General features: G+C 40.7%; 1 protein-coding gene across 1 annotated transcript; it reads left to right on the forward strand.

Moving 5' to 3' along the window:
- Nucleotides 1–4,123: 4,123 nt before the first annotated feature.
- On the forward strand, nucleotides 4,124–10,763 carry LOC104150548 (lysM and putative peptidoglycan-binding domain-containing protein 3). Its single transcript, XM_068928703.1, has 3 exons — nucleotides 4,124–4,262; nucleotides 4,502–4,780; nucleotides 7,032–10,763. The coding sequence occupies exons 2-3, from the start codon at nucleotides 4,517–4,519 to the stop codon at nucleotides 7,629–7,631; spliced, it is 864 nt and encodes a 287-aa protein (XP_068784804.1). The 5' UTR covers nucleotides 4,124–4,262; nucleotides 4,502–4,516; the 3' UTR covers nucleotides 7,632–10,763.
- Nucleotides 10,764–11,927: the final 1,164 nt, after the last annotated feature.

The raw sequence follows: 11,927 nt of genomic DNA on the forward strand, positions 1-11,927 counted from the left end.
GCTTTAGCCATCTCAATGTAAGCCTAGCCCTAGGTCCCGAAACACAGAATGACTCAGTGACTTACAAAAATTAGTGAAGGGACATGACAGGTGTCTTTACTAAAGAATAAAAGCTTCTTTAGTAAAGAGACTTACAAAATGTTAGCTCTCCATCATCTTGCTTATAGTTCCTTTGGTATAATCTCCTTAAGATCTTTTATATTCCTATAGGTATACTTTGATTCCTAACTCCGATCAAGCCACACTAGATATCACGTGACCAAAGGGAACATAAGAGATCCCTGCAGTCACTCTTGGAATGCCATGGAGCGATTAACACTGACCCTGTTCCTCATTGAGAATGCACTATTAGGATATGCAAAGTAACTTACATGGCGATGGAGAAAGGCTGTATTCCTATTAGCATTCATGGGAGCTATGCAGCTACAGTCTTGTTCATCAAGTTTGGAATATACCCTTTTGTTATTGATGGGAAAATGTCACTAGTAACAAATGGTTACACACAGGGGTATAGCAGGGTCAAAGCAAACTCCAATACTTCCCCCCCACATCCCCAAAGACAGTGCTGCTTCAGCAGTTCTTTTTTGACCTGATGGCACACCTCTTTAGATAAAAGAAATAGTGAAATCCCCTGCCCTGACCTCTTCTGTAGCCCCACTACCCAAAGATTAAAGAAAAATGCAAAGCCTCCCAAAGGATATGCCATTAGTGGCATATACTGGGACAATCAGACACTGATGTAGGCATCACTAAGTATGAAGTCTGCCTTCAAACTCCTCTCAAGGTCCACCCACAACTCTGATCAGTCTCATAAAACAGTCTTTCAACAGCATGAATAGGGTCTGAGTCATCAGTTTCCCAGCTACAGACAACTACAGTTGCTTCATTTCTACACTGAAAGCTTCCTTTAAAAACAAAACTGGTTGGTACTGCAGATATTCTCTGCCAGATGGCCCATGACACTTCTTGAGATGGAATCCCTATTTACTAAGTTACAATTTTTTTTTATCAACTTGAGATCAAGATTGCATTTAGGGTTTATGGGAAATTCATTCAATCTTGTCAACTGCAATAAGGCATATTACTCTTGCTGGAAACAGAGTTGGGGGACAATTCAAATTCCTTACAATCTGCATCTTCTGAATTGCATAAAACCATACTGGTACTACTACAAGCATGTGCACATTTGATCTGACAATCCAAACCAGTCTTTGTTGTATAGAAGCTGTTTACACAGTAAACCTTCAATGCAATTAGCACAAGCTGTGCATTTGACCCATGTTAGAAACAAAGCTTATTCCTGAGCAGGAATCAACTGGGAAGATGCTACAAAATACTCTGAAGAAAAGTGGAAATAGCCCTGGTCAGGCTCCTAAACTATTTAGAGATAATCTCCCTACTTGTAGAAAGCTGTTTTGAGGCAATTCTAATCACACTGCACAGCTAGAGCTATATTATAAGAAATGCTGCATAAGGAACCACATAAATCAGCTTCCACTCACTTGTCCAACTCCCTGCCAGAAACGCAGCTTCCTATTTACAGTTTTAGCAGTACAGTTTGTTCCACATATCTTTAGAAAAGATAGCAATCAGTCCTGCCCAATCTGGCCAGCTCTTATTCTATGTTTACCATATAGTTCTGTACCTGAGAGCATTTATAGTCTTCCATGTAATCTTTTCTTACTTACAAAGAACATCTGTGCTCTTGACAGGACATCATCCTGAATAGCATTACTTTTCTCACTGATTCTGCTTCCCTAGAGAGTATCCATACAGCCTAGGATCACTTAATAAGGACTTTTGCATCATCTATCCCTCATCTCCAGTAAAGCAATATTTTAAGGACAAATACATTGAGAATTATTTTTACCTTTAAAAAGAACTAGAGCACATTAACACATTGCACACCCCGATGATTTATTTTAGTGTCCAGGAAATACTTCAGCCTTTCTCAACTTTTGAGAGCCTGATGTATATGACACTATAGACCCATACAGTCACTAGCTCTTATAACAGACTCAAGACATCTGTTTTCAAACTAAAGTCATAGAAGAATTCTGCCTTTCTTAAATTCCAAGCACAAGGGCAATCCTAGCCCATGCTAGAATCACAAGGGCAATTTGTAGCCTTCTCAGTTGCACAAGAAAGTCTGAAAACATCATATAACAAAACTCAAACAAAAGGCAAAAAATTATTCAAAAATCATTTTGAATTAATCACTTTATGACCAGACTCACAACCATATTTCTCTTCAGCAACTATGCAGTCAACCGCTCCAACAGGTTCAGATTAACCTCAGCACTGCCAGCCTTTAGGCAATACCATATTTACTCCCGTGGCAAACAAAAACTTACTTACTTCCACCACATTAAACTTACTAGTTACTTTTCTGCCCCTTGAGATAGCTTTATTACCTCAGCAACTGCCACAGCTGCTGACAGCACTTACCTTTAAGAATGAAAATGCATACATCAGTTTGGGAAGGAAAAAGGGCAAAATACCTAGAAGCTGCAAGACTTACCTTACAGTTTCTTTCTTGTGAAAAAAGAATCTATCAGCATAGGCTCAGCTTCCTACCTTTATCTCTGCACTACTATTCCCCAGGAGAAAGGAAAGATATGAAGGGACAAAGAGAAGGTACAGGGAAACTGCTGACTGAATAGCAATGCAATAGGAATCAAGCAGGACTAGAAGACACAAAATTTTGAGGTGCCAAAAGCTACAGGCAGAAAAGGCTCTTAAAAAAAGAAAGGGCCCAAATACTTGACATGTTCACATCTGAGCAGCCTTCATTTCTCCAAAATGGAAATCAGTCAGATTATTTTTTTCTGGATGAAAAACCTTCTTTCCTGTGAGGGTGACAGAGCACTGGAACAGGTTGCCCAGAGAGGTTGTGGAGTCTCCTTTGCTGGAGATATTCAAAACCTGTCCAGATGCAGTCCTGGGAAATATGCTCTAGAGGACCCTGCTTGAGCAGGGAGGTTGGACTAGATGATCTCCAGAGGTCCCTTCCAATCTTGGCCATTCTGAGATTCCATATGTATTTTAAGAGATTAACTCACATGTAACTCCATATACCTCAACAATTCTCACTACCCCTCTCCCAAGCTACCTCTCCCAGTGTAGACTCTGCTCTTCAGCCTACCTCTTGCTAGACATGTAACTCTTAAAGTCACAAGCCACAAAGCCTCTTTGTGCTATTTACCCCTACTGGACAGGGCTAATGGATGAGAACAGACCACAGGCTGCCACATGGTCTCTCCAGCTGGGGACAGTCAGGAACATAATTACCAGAAAAAAGCTTTGGGTTCAACCCCTAGTTCATTACCCGCAACTTAAACTTGTTCTCCAGGCCAGGAGTTCCTAGTCTGGCAATAGCACCTGTGCAGTATCCATCCAGACAGAAGGAACCACAAGCAGCTGCTAACCAGTTAACTACCAGAGTATGCTACTAAGATTCTTGAAAGACCTGCACTTAATTCAAATTATGAGCCTAGAAGTACAAAACAAAGGCACTTTTTCAACACTTCTCTAAATCCCTCACCCTTTATAGTCAGATATAGGATTACACAGGTGGGGGAGCACTGCACTGTTGAGCACCATTTGCACTAACCACTACATCTCAGCCTCTAGCACTGAGGCAACTCAAACAAGGGTTCCCATAACTAGGCTGTAAAAGCTAAGAAGTCATAGCACTCAAGCACACTTATGCATGCCAGGTGTGAGAAACTAAAACACAATATAGCAGGGCAACACTCACAGCAGCCTATTAACCACAGGAACAGCCACCAAAAATCCACTTGCCACCCAGGCAGCTCCTCAGACTCAGCCTAGCAGCCACTCACACTACAGCAACGACAAAATCAGGCCCCAAAAAAGCCCCTCAGCAAGGCAGGGCCAAGCCCCTGCAGCTGCCCTCACACAAATACCACCCCAAGTGGCCTACAGTGAGGCCAGAGCAGCCCCCTACTGCTGCCCCAACAGCCGCCAGCGTCCCCTACAGCCACACCCTCTAACAACGGCCACTCTCCGAGGCGCAGCGTCACGCGGCCCCTGCCTTTATAGCACCTGCGCGAGGCGGGCGGCGGCGCGCGAGCCCTTTAAGAGCGGCCGCTGGGCGGGCGCGCGGGTGGCTACAGGGGGCGGGCTGGCGCGCGCGCGCTGCGGACGTGGCGGTGGGGCTGGTGGCAGCAGCGGCCGCGTGAGGGGCGCGCTTGGCCGGTGGCCGCCATTGTCATGCGGAGCTCCCCGGGCGGCGGCAAGTACGGCCCTGCCGGAGCGGGTGCGCCCGCCTCGGTCCTTCCGCGCGCTCTCTCGTTTCCCGGGGGCGGCCCTTGGCCGCCGTCCGCTTCCGCGGCCCTTCCGGGGAGGAGGGGCTGGTGGCGGGGCCGGTGTTGGCCCTGCCGGAGAGGGAGGGAGGGGCCGTGCGGGCCGGGGCCGGCGGGGAGGCCGGTGCTGCCGGGCCGCGCGGAACGTGCCACGTCTGCGGTCTGGTCCACAGAGCCCCCGCGGGAGGATGTCCGGGAGGAGCCCGAGCTGCGGCCTGCAGCTGCCGGCCGTAGCGCAGCCCCCGGGCGGCGGCCACCTGCACCCCTTCGGGAGCGGCGCCGACGGCGAGGGCCCCGAGGAGGAGGTGGAAGTGTACGAGCTGCGGCCGCGAGGCAGGGAGAAGGTCCGGAGAAGCACGTCTAGGGACCGGCTGGATGATATTGTTTTATTAACAAAGGATATACAAGAAGGGGACACTTTAAACGCGATTGCGCTTCAGTATTGTTGCTCAGTAAGTCCTGAGTAATTTCCTTTTTTTTTTTTTCTTTCAGAGGGGATAATTGGTCTGTGTTATCAGCTGTGTTGTTATTTTAAGATTAGGCACACCTGAATGCTAGTTTAGGCTGCTTATGCAAACTTGGCTCCTCTCTTGTTCAGCTGGATTTAGCTTTCAAGTTGCGCATGTGAACAACTAATCGAAATGTATTTTTCAGAATTTCAAAGAACTGTCTAGTATTTGACATGTCTGACTGTTAAAATAATAAGTAAAATGCACTGCATCCAGAAGTTTTAGGTTTAGTATACAGTTGTTGAGGTAAAACTAACATTAAGTAGTATATATTTGTATGTGACATTAATGTATCACTTAATAGGTAGTATGCTGTGATAGAATAAAAATTCTCATGGTGTGTAGTCACAGATGGGCACCTTTAGTAGTGTGGTGTTGACCATCACAGTTTGTGATGAAGAGGGTATTGCTGAACTACCTTAGAAGCTTTTGTGTGGAATCTTAATTCTGTTTAGGAGAACAATTCGCTGTAGATTTCATTTAAGTTCTGCTGAATTGCTCAAAATAATTTGTTAGCATGCGTATGCTATTCCACTGGGAACTATTTATCTGGAAATGTTCCCTGCTGGTGTAGTTTAGATGTTCATACTTTATTTTTAGTTAAGAGTTCTTACATTAACCTTGTGAATCTCCTTCCTTCCTAATAATTTTGGCTGGTACTAATTAAGGAAGAGGCTTCTGTCTTGGTTAATGTTAGCATTTGTATGTATCCTATTAAGCAGAGGAAATCAGCTGTGCAGGTAGTGGATTGCCTGCTAATAACATGGCTTTCAAGAGGTCAAATTTGGTCAGATTCGAAATCCATGTTTTCTAAAGTCTTGCTGTGATCTAATTCTCAGGTAGCAACAATACTCGGGGCCTATTGTCATGAACTTAGCTACTGAAGTCTTGGCATCATTTTGCTTAATAATCATGGTACGTTTTAGCCTAACTAAGTGATTCTTGGACTTGGCACCCACCCCCATTAAGTACTTTGAGCAAGTGTACTATATCAGGTCTCAAATAAGAAATGGAGGGATGAACTGCTTTGCTTGTTGTTGGAAATTTATGGGGGATGTGAAAGAGGTCCAGGTGTTTGGGCAGAAAGCATAACTCAAGTGGTGGTAGCATCTACTAATCATTGGGTTAAATGCTGCTGTTTGTAATCTTTTATGCTAACCTGACTTTTTTAGCTTAAATATGCTGTTGTGGGGACTGAAACACTTCAATGTTACAAGGTTAGAGCAGTATATGCTCTAGTGTTATAGAGCAGTATAGTGCTCTAGTGTTGGTCATCCTAACTTGCTGCTTCTGACCAAATCAGTTTGAAGTTGAGTGGTTACAGCAGCAAGGGTCTCCAGACCATATTCCTAATGGTCTTGTATTCTATTTGTTCATGCTTTCTCCTGAAGTAGATGCCCTCCAAATGGAGGAATGATTTGCACTCTGGTATCATGTTTCTTGGGTACTGTAACTTAGAGGCTGTTGCTTAAGAACAGGCACAATTCCTTTGTTTTTACCAGCTGCTGCAAGGAAGTACTGACTTTTTTGACTAAATTATGGTGAGGTTTGTGGCTGTGCATCCTGTGGCGGGGGGGGGGGGGGAAGGTTAGTGTTTCAGAGTGAAGTGGATAATTCTCTAAGGGCAATTAAATCCTTGCAGAATATTTCACGTGAGACATCTGAATGTTTTAAGAGCAAAATGAGATTCATAGTGAGCAAGAATAAGGGAGAAGGGAGAGCTGACGTAAGAAGATGACTTTAAAGGTTTCAAATTATGCCTGGGTTCTACCTTGCTGTCCCAAAATCTGCTCCAAAAAGTTGGAAAAATCCAAACTAACTGTGTCTTACTCAAAGTTTTAAGTTTAAATCAGAATCTTAGAGTAATGTATTCCATTTGCAAAACACTGGAGTAAAGCTGATTTCAGAAATTGTTGCCACTAATAGATGAATATACATTGACTAGTCATTACATTAAATGACTTTCAGAGGCTTCATCTGAAATAAGTGTTTGTTACCTTGTGATTATGTTCTTGCTTTAACATTGTTCAGATTGGAGCTTTGACCTCTTCTCACTTCATACTGTTTGAATAGTTAGTTTAAAAAACAGGCCCTCTGTTAGGGAAGAATTTTCTTTCTCAAGGATTTAGAGCTTCTAACATTTTCATTTCAGTTCAATATGACTTTGCTATTTAAACTTTTTTCTTGTTTTTAGGTTGCAGATATCAAGAGGGTTAACAATCTTATCAATGATCAAGATTTTTTTGCCCTGAGGTCTATCAAAATTCCAGTTAAAAAGTTCAGTGTATTAACTGAAACGCATGTGTCTCCAAAAGGAAGACCAGTTCTACGGCCGGCTCACTGTTCCCCGGAAGTGCAGGAAACATCGCCTTCTGATAAATTCTCTGCTAATGAGACTGCTGGCAACTTCTTAAAAGAAGTAGATCGTGATATAGAACAAATAGTGAAGTGTAATGATACGAAGAGGGAGAACCTTAATGAAGTTGTTTCGGCCTTAGCAGCCCAACAGATCTGTTTTGAAACTGATGGTAAAACTAAAAAATGCAAAGATCCTTACTATGGAGCAGACTGGGGTATAGGATGGTGGACAGCTGTAGTGATTATGCTGGTTATTGGCATAGTAACTCCAGTTTTTTATCTTCTGTATTATGAAGTTTTAGTGAAAGCAGATGTAAGTCACCATTCTACAATGGAATCTTCCCATTCAGGTGTCACAGCACCATCACATCAGAAACAAATAGAAAATGGAATAAATCCAGCAAATATTATAAATGTTAATCATGGATATAGATGATGATCAAGGAGAGCTTCAGCATTACAACCAAAAGCCCCAGACAATTGTTATTCATAGACACAAAACATAGCATTAGATGAAGAGGAAACCACAGAAGGCAAAGTGCATTTGGAATGCAGGAAAAGTATTTTACGGATGTATGATTTGTCTTTATGGGCAGTGTTTCATTATATGGATGTTCGTGTGGCTCATGTAATCTCTGAATATGCCTGAGGTTAGAGGATTTTAATGAAAAATTGGGATACATGTTAAGGTATAAAATGGTCTCTGAAGCTTTGCACTCTTTTCTGTTTTGATAAGCTTAGGTTTTCTAATTAATGACAGTGTGAGAAAATGTTTTTTGAACTAACATAAAAGAAATCTCACTGTACCTTTTACAATCCTAAAATGGGTATTTGAGGATGTCTAACTTTTAAATGTGTTCAAGTATTTATATGGTGCATAGTACACTTGACATCTTAAGATCAAGTTTACAGTTATCTGTTAAAACTGCGTTCTCATTTTATCTTACTCTATAAGAAATAGGATGAAACAATCATTCTATAATTATCTACCACTATAAAGTCCCCTTTCTGTTAAAAGTGATTTTTTTATAGAGAGAGGAGCTAATACTTAAACTGTGGTCTTTCAGTTTTCTGCCTGTGGTCAGCCCCTTCTTTAATACTTTTCAGTACAGGTGATAAGGTAATTTGATAACTGTCTGTGATACTGTGCCTCAACCCAACCCAGTCCAGTTGAGACAGTCTTATGGAAAGCTCACAACCTGCTTCATGGTATCCATCTATTGAAAACTGACTTGACTGGGCTCTACTTTTCTTCTGGTCAGCTGTATGTAAAATGAAATAAGTGAAGATGCATGGCACCTTGTTCTGACTGCTTCATTAGTCTTTTTTTATGCTAATGGAATTTTCTTTCTCTCCAGCTGATCTCAGTTCAGGAGCAACTGATTTTTCAGACATCAGTCATCTCGGGTTCTGAATATGCTAATTGTTATGCACCCCTGAAGCCCAAACACCACTTTTTCCTCCTCCAAAACCTCAAATGAAATTGAACGGCTGCTAGCCAGAAACTTAAATTGCAGCAGAATACAGCAGTTGCTGCTTCAATTTGTTCTTTAGTTAGTATCTGTCAAACACTGTCCTTGAATGTTTCACTTTGGGGTTTCATGAGTAAATTTGTTTCCCCTTTCCCCTCCCCCCCCTTTTCCCTTCTTGGAAATGCTACAGTATTAAAAGAAAAAGCAAACTGGACTTCTATAGAAAGAACAACTAGATGCTGCCTATAATCTTTTATTTGCCTTGTGGAATAAAATTTCCATTGTCCTGTTCAAAGTACTGTTTATTTCAAAGTTAACTGACTTAAGACTTGGAAAGGAAGAATATCAATCCTTTATAAATATAACTCTGCTATAAACTCTCCAAGTGTCTTGACCGAGTAGACAGTATAAAAATACCTGATAAGGTGAATTTCTTAAATGCTGGAGATACTCCAAAGTGCTTCATCAACTTAAAATTTGAAAGTAAGACTCTTCCCCTGCCCCTGGCAAATATTCTTCATTGGCATGCTGAGCAAGTAGGTATATGAACATGAATTTGGTAATTTTTGATGTACTGAAACTGAAGCAGATCAAAAGCTTGAAGGGAAATGATGTACAGTTGGATCTATGAACCATTATTTGTTGCTGTTGAACCCTTTGATCAAAGTGGTATTCCTGGAGATAGCATAACTGCTTGTAGTTTCTATGCTAGAAGAGGGATTCTGGATGGGTGTGAACTTTGTTTCATACCACTTTTTTCAAAAAAAAAGAGTATTCTTTCCATGAAAAGAATATTCTAATACAAACATGAATGTTGAAATACCCATTCTTCTCGAGGCTGTATGAGAAAACATTGCAAAATTTATGGTGGCTATTGTGATACAGCTTCTATGACTAAAACTTTAAAAGATGTGAACTTCGGGAACTTGTGACTTGCTGCAACCCAAACAGACCTTTGGTATGTTAAGAGAAGTGTTTTCTATGTAGGGCTGGAACTGTGGACATAATCTGTAACTTTTTGTGCTCAAGCTTATTTGCTGTTTTCTTTCTCCTTTATTCTCTTAGCCTGCTTCTGAAATCTTATAAAGCTTCTAATACTTTATCCTTCCCTTTCCTATAAAATTGTTGATGACATGAAATTAGGCTTATGCTGCATATTCAAGCTAGCTAATTTACCGCACATACCTGAGCGGGCAAGTATTGCATTGCCACCAATTTGGAAATGAACTTAACTTCAGTTGTGGTTTGATTCTGTCAGCCCCCTAACCTGCTAATATGCAAGTAAAGAGATCCTTTGTTAACTACTGCTTTTTGTCCTGTGGTGTTACAACTGACTAGTTCTTTAGTGTGTCTCAGGCTTTGGGTTTTTTGTGTACTAAGAGAAGGCCTGAGGCTTATTGTCAGTGAGTTGTTGTAAAGCCTGATGGACCTTACATACTTTATGGCAAACAGCTAGTAGAAAACTACAAAGGGAAAACTGTTTTGTTTAATCATATTATACTCTGATCAGGAGTCTAGCATGTTTTTATTATGTAGCATATTTTACATAGCCTGTTTTTGAAAGCAGTAAGTTAACTTTATCAGAAAATACAGTAAATCTCTTTGCAAGATTATGGGACTTCTGGTTACAGTAACTCAAGCATCAGCTGCCTTTGCTTTGTGGAGGATGCAGGGACCTTCATTGTCTTTTTCAGACCTCCCAACTGGCATCATCATCTGTCAGCTCTGAATAAACTGCTCTATATGGAACTAAAGTTTGATTTAGTAAGTGAATTCTAAAGTCTTTTAGAAACTGACTTGTGGGAAAAAAAAAGAAAAAGGTGAACTGTTTTAGATTAATTACAACACATTGTTGGACAGAAGTTGGTTTTAAATTTAAGTGCATATTGCACTGTTGGATCATGTAAAAATGTAAATGCTTAAATCTATATTTTGGAGTATATTGTCAAATAGTCTTTGTATAACTGTTTTATAAAGATTCAAAATGTAACTTTGTAGAGTAATCCTGAATGGGGATGCAAGTCTTATTTAAAATACTTCTGCTCCTCTGCTTTTAGAAGAACATAATATACATAAAATAAAATCTTTATTTTAGACTGCGGTGAATGTGGTACATATAATGTATTCTTAGCTTCTATAGATATTGTATTGTAGGATAGGAGGTCACATGCTTGTTTGTGTTGGCTAGTCTTTACGTATGTTATAAACAAACTTCTTGGCCAATGCTTCCTGCCAACAAGCATTTTGTTGGCAGAAGATGCGTATAGCATTCACAGCTGGTATACTGTAACTGCAGGCTTAACAGTTTATCCTTTGCATTCTTTACATAATGTGGAACTCGTAGAAAATTCTGAGAACTTGTTAGTTCTGTGAAATGAATATTAAGAAATAGGCAGGAAAAGGGAGTTACTAGTGAAGTTCTTAGATGGTGATCTCCCTACACACTGGAAGCAGTTGCCTTTTCCTCTCAATACTAGGCAGTTTTTCTCTTCTCTGCTATTAAGATAGGATTTGAGTTTGCTGAGACCCTTTGGACAACTTAGTTTTATCAGCATTATTGTCTTAAACTAAGCAACTAGAAATGTCAGCTTATAGAAACTGCTATAAGTGTTGTGTTCTGAACACCAGTCTGATTTTTCCAGAAATGAATTGGCACAAATAGAGCTGTTTCATTGTAGAATTGGACTTGTTCTTAGTCTTTGGCATTATTTGCCATTGTTAAACTAGTCTTAAAAGGCTTGTACTGAGATTTTTGTGGTTTCCTCTGGAGGATAAGAGTGACCGTAGCTCACTTTCTAAAGGGCTCAAAAACATGGTATTTGCCAGAGTAATATTTCTCAATGAGGCAAGGAGGAAATTAACTGTAGGAGGGAATTAATTCTTTGCTATTAGCTGTATGATGACTGAAGAAAGTTGTCCTACAGAATTAGCGTCAGCTACAAAATATAGTATGGCTTGCCATAGCTTGTCACCAAATTGTAACTGGCACAGTATCACCTTTTTGCTGTTATTCTATAGTTATGTCTTCAGCAAAAGAATGCCCTCTATTTGCATTCCTTGTGTGAGAGGTAGGGATTTTTTCAGTGTTTCCCTTGTTACAGTAGTGAACAGCTAGAGGCTTCTGCTAACTCTACTTAAAGGCAAACAAAATAAGCTTTCAATTTGCTGACATCTGTTTCTTCTGTGTATTCCCTACAAAAAGTAGGCACATAACTTGAACTGCTGGCACATATGGTAAAAGAACAGGAACAGAATACATG

This window comes from Struthio camelus, chromosome Z (assembly GCF_040807025.1).
Source record: "Struthio camelus isolate bStrCam1 chromosome Z, bStrCam1.hap1, whole genome shotgun sequence".
Taxonomy (NCBI): Eukaryota; Metazoa; Chordata; class Aves; order Struthioniformes; family Struthionidae; genus Struthio; species Struthio camelus.

Bases quoted from the DNA above. Each gene is read 5' to 3' on its own strand.
- LOC104150548 (XM_068928703.1), top strand. From the start codon at position 4,517: ATGTCCGGGAGGAGCCCGAGCTGCGGCCTGCAGCTGCCGGCCGTAGCG. The intron at 4,781-7,031 runs GTAAGTCCTGAG...TCTTGTTTTTAG, and splicing joins CGCTTCAGTATTGTTGCTCA to GTTGCAGATATCAAGAGGGT.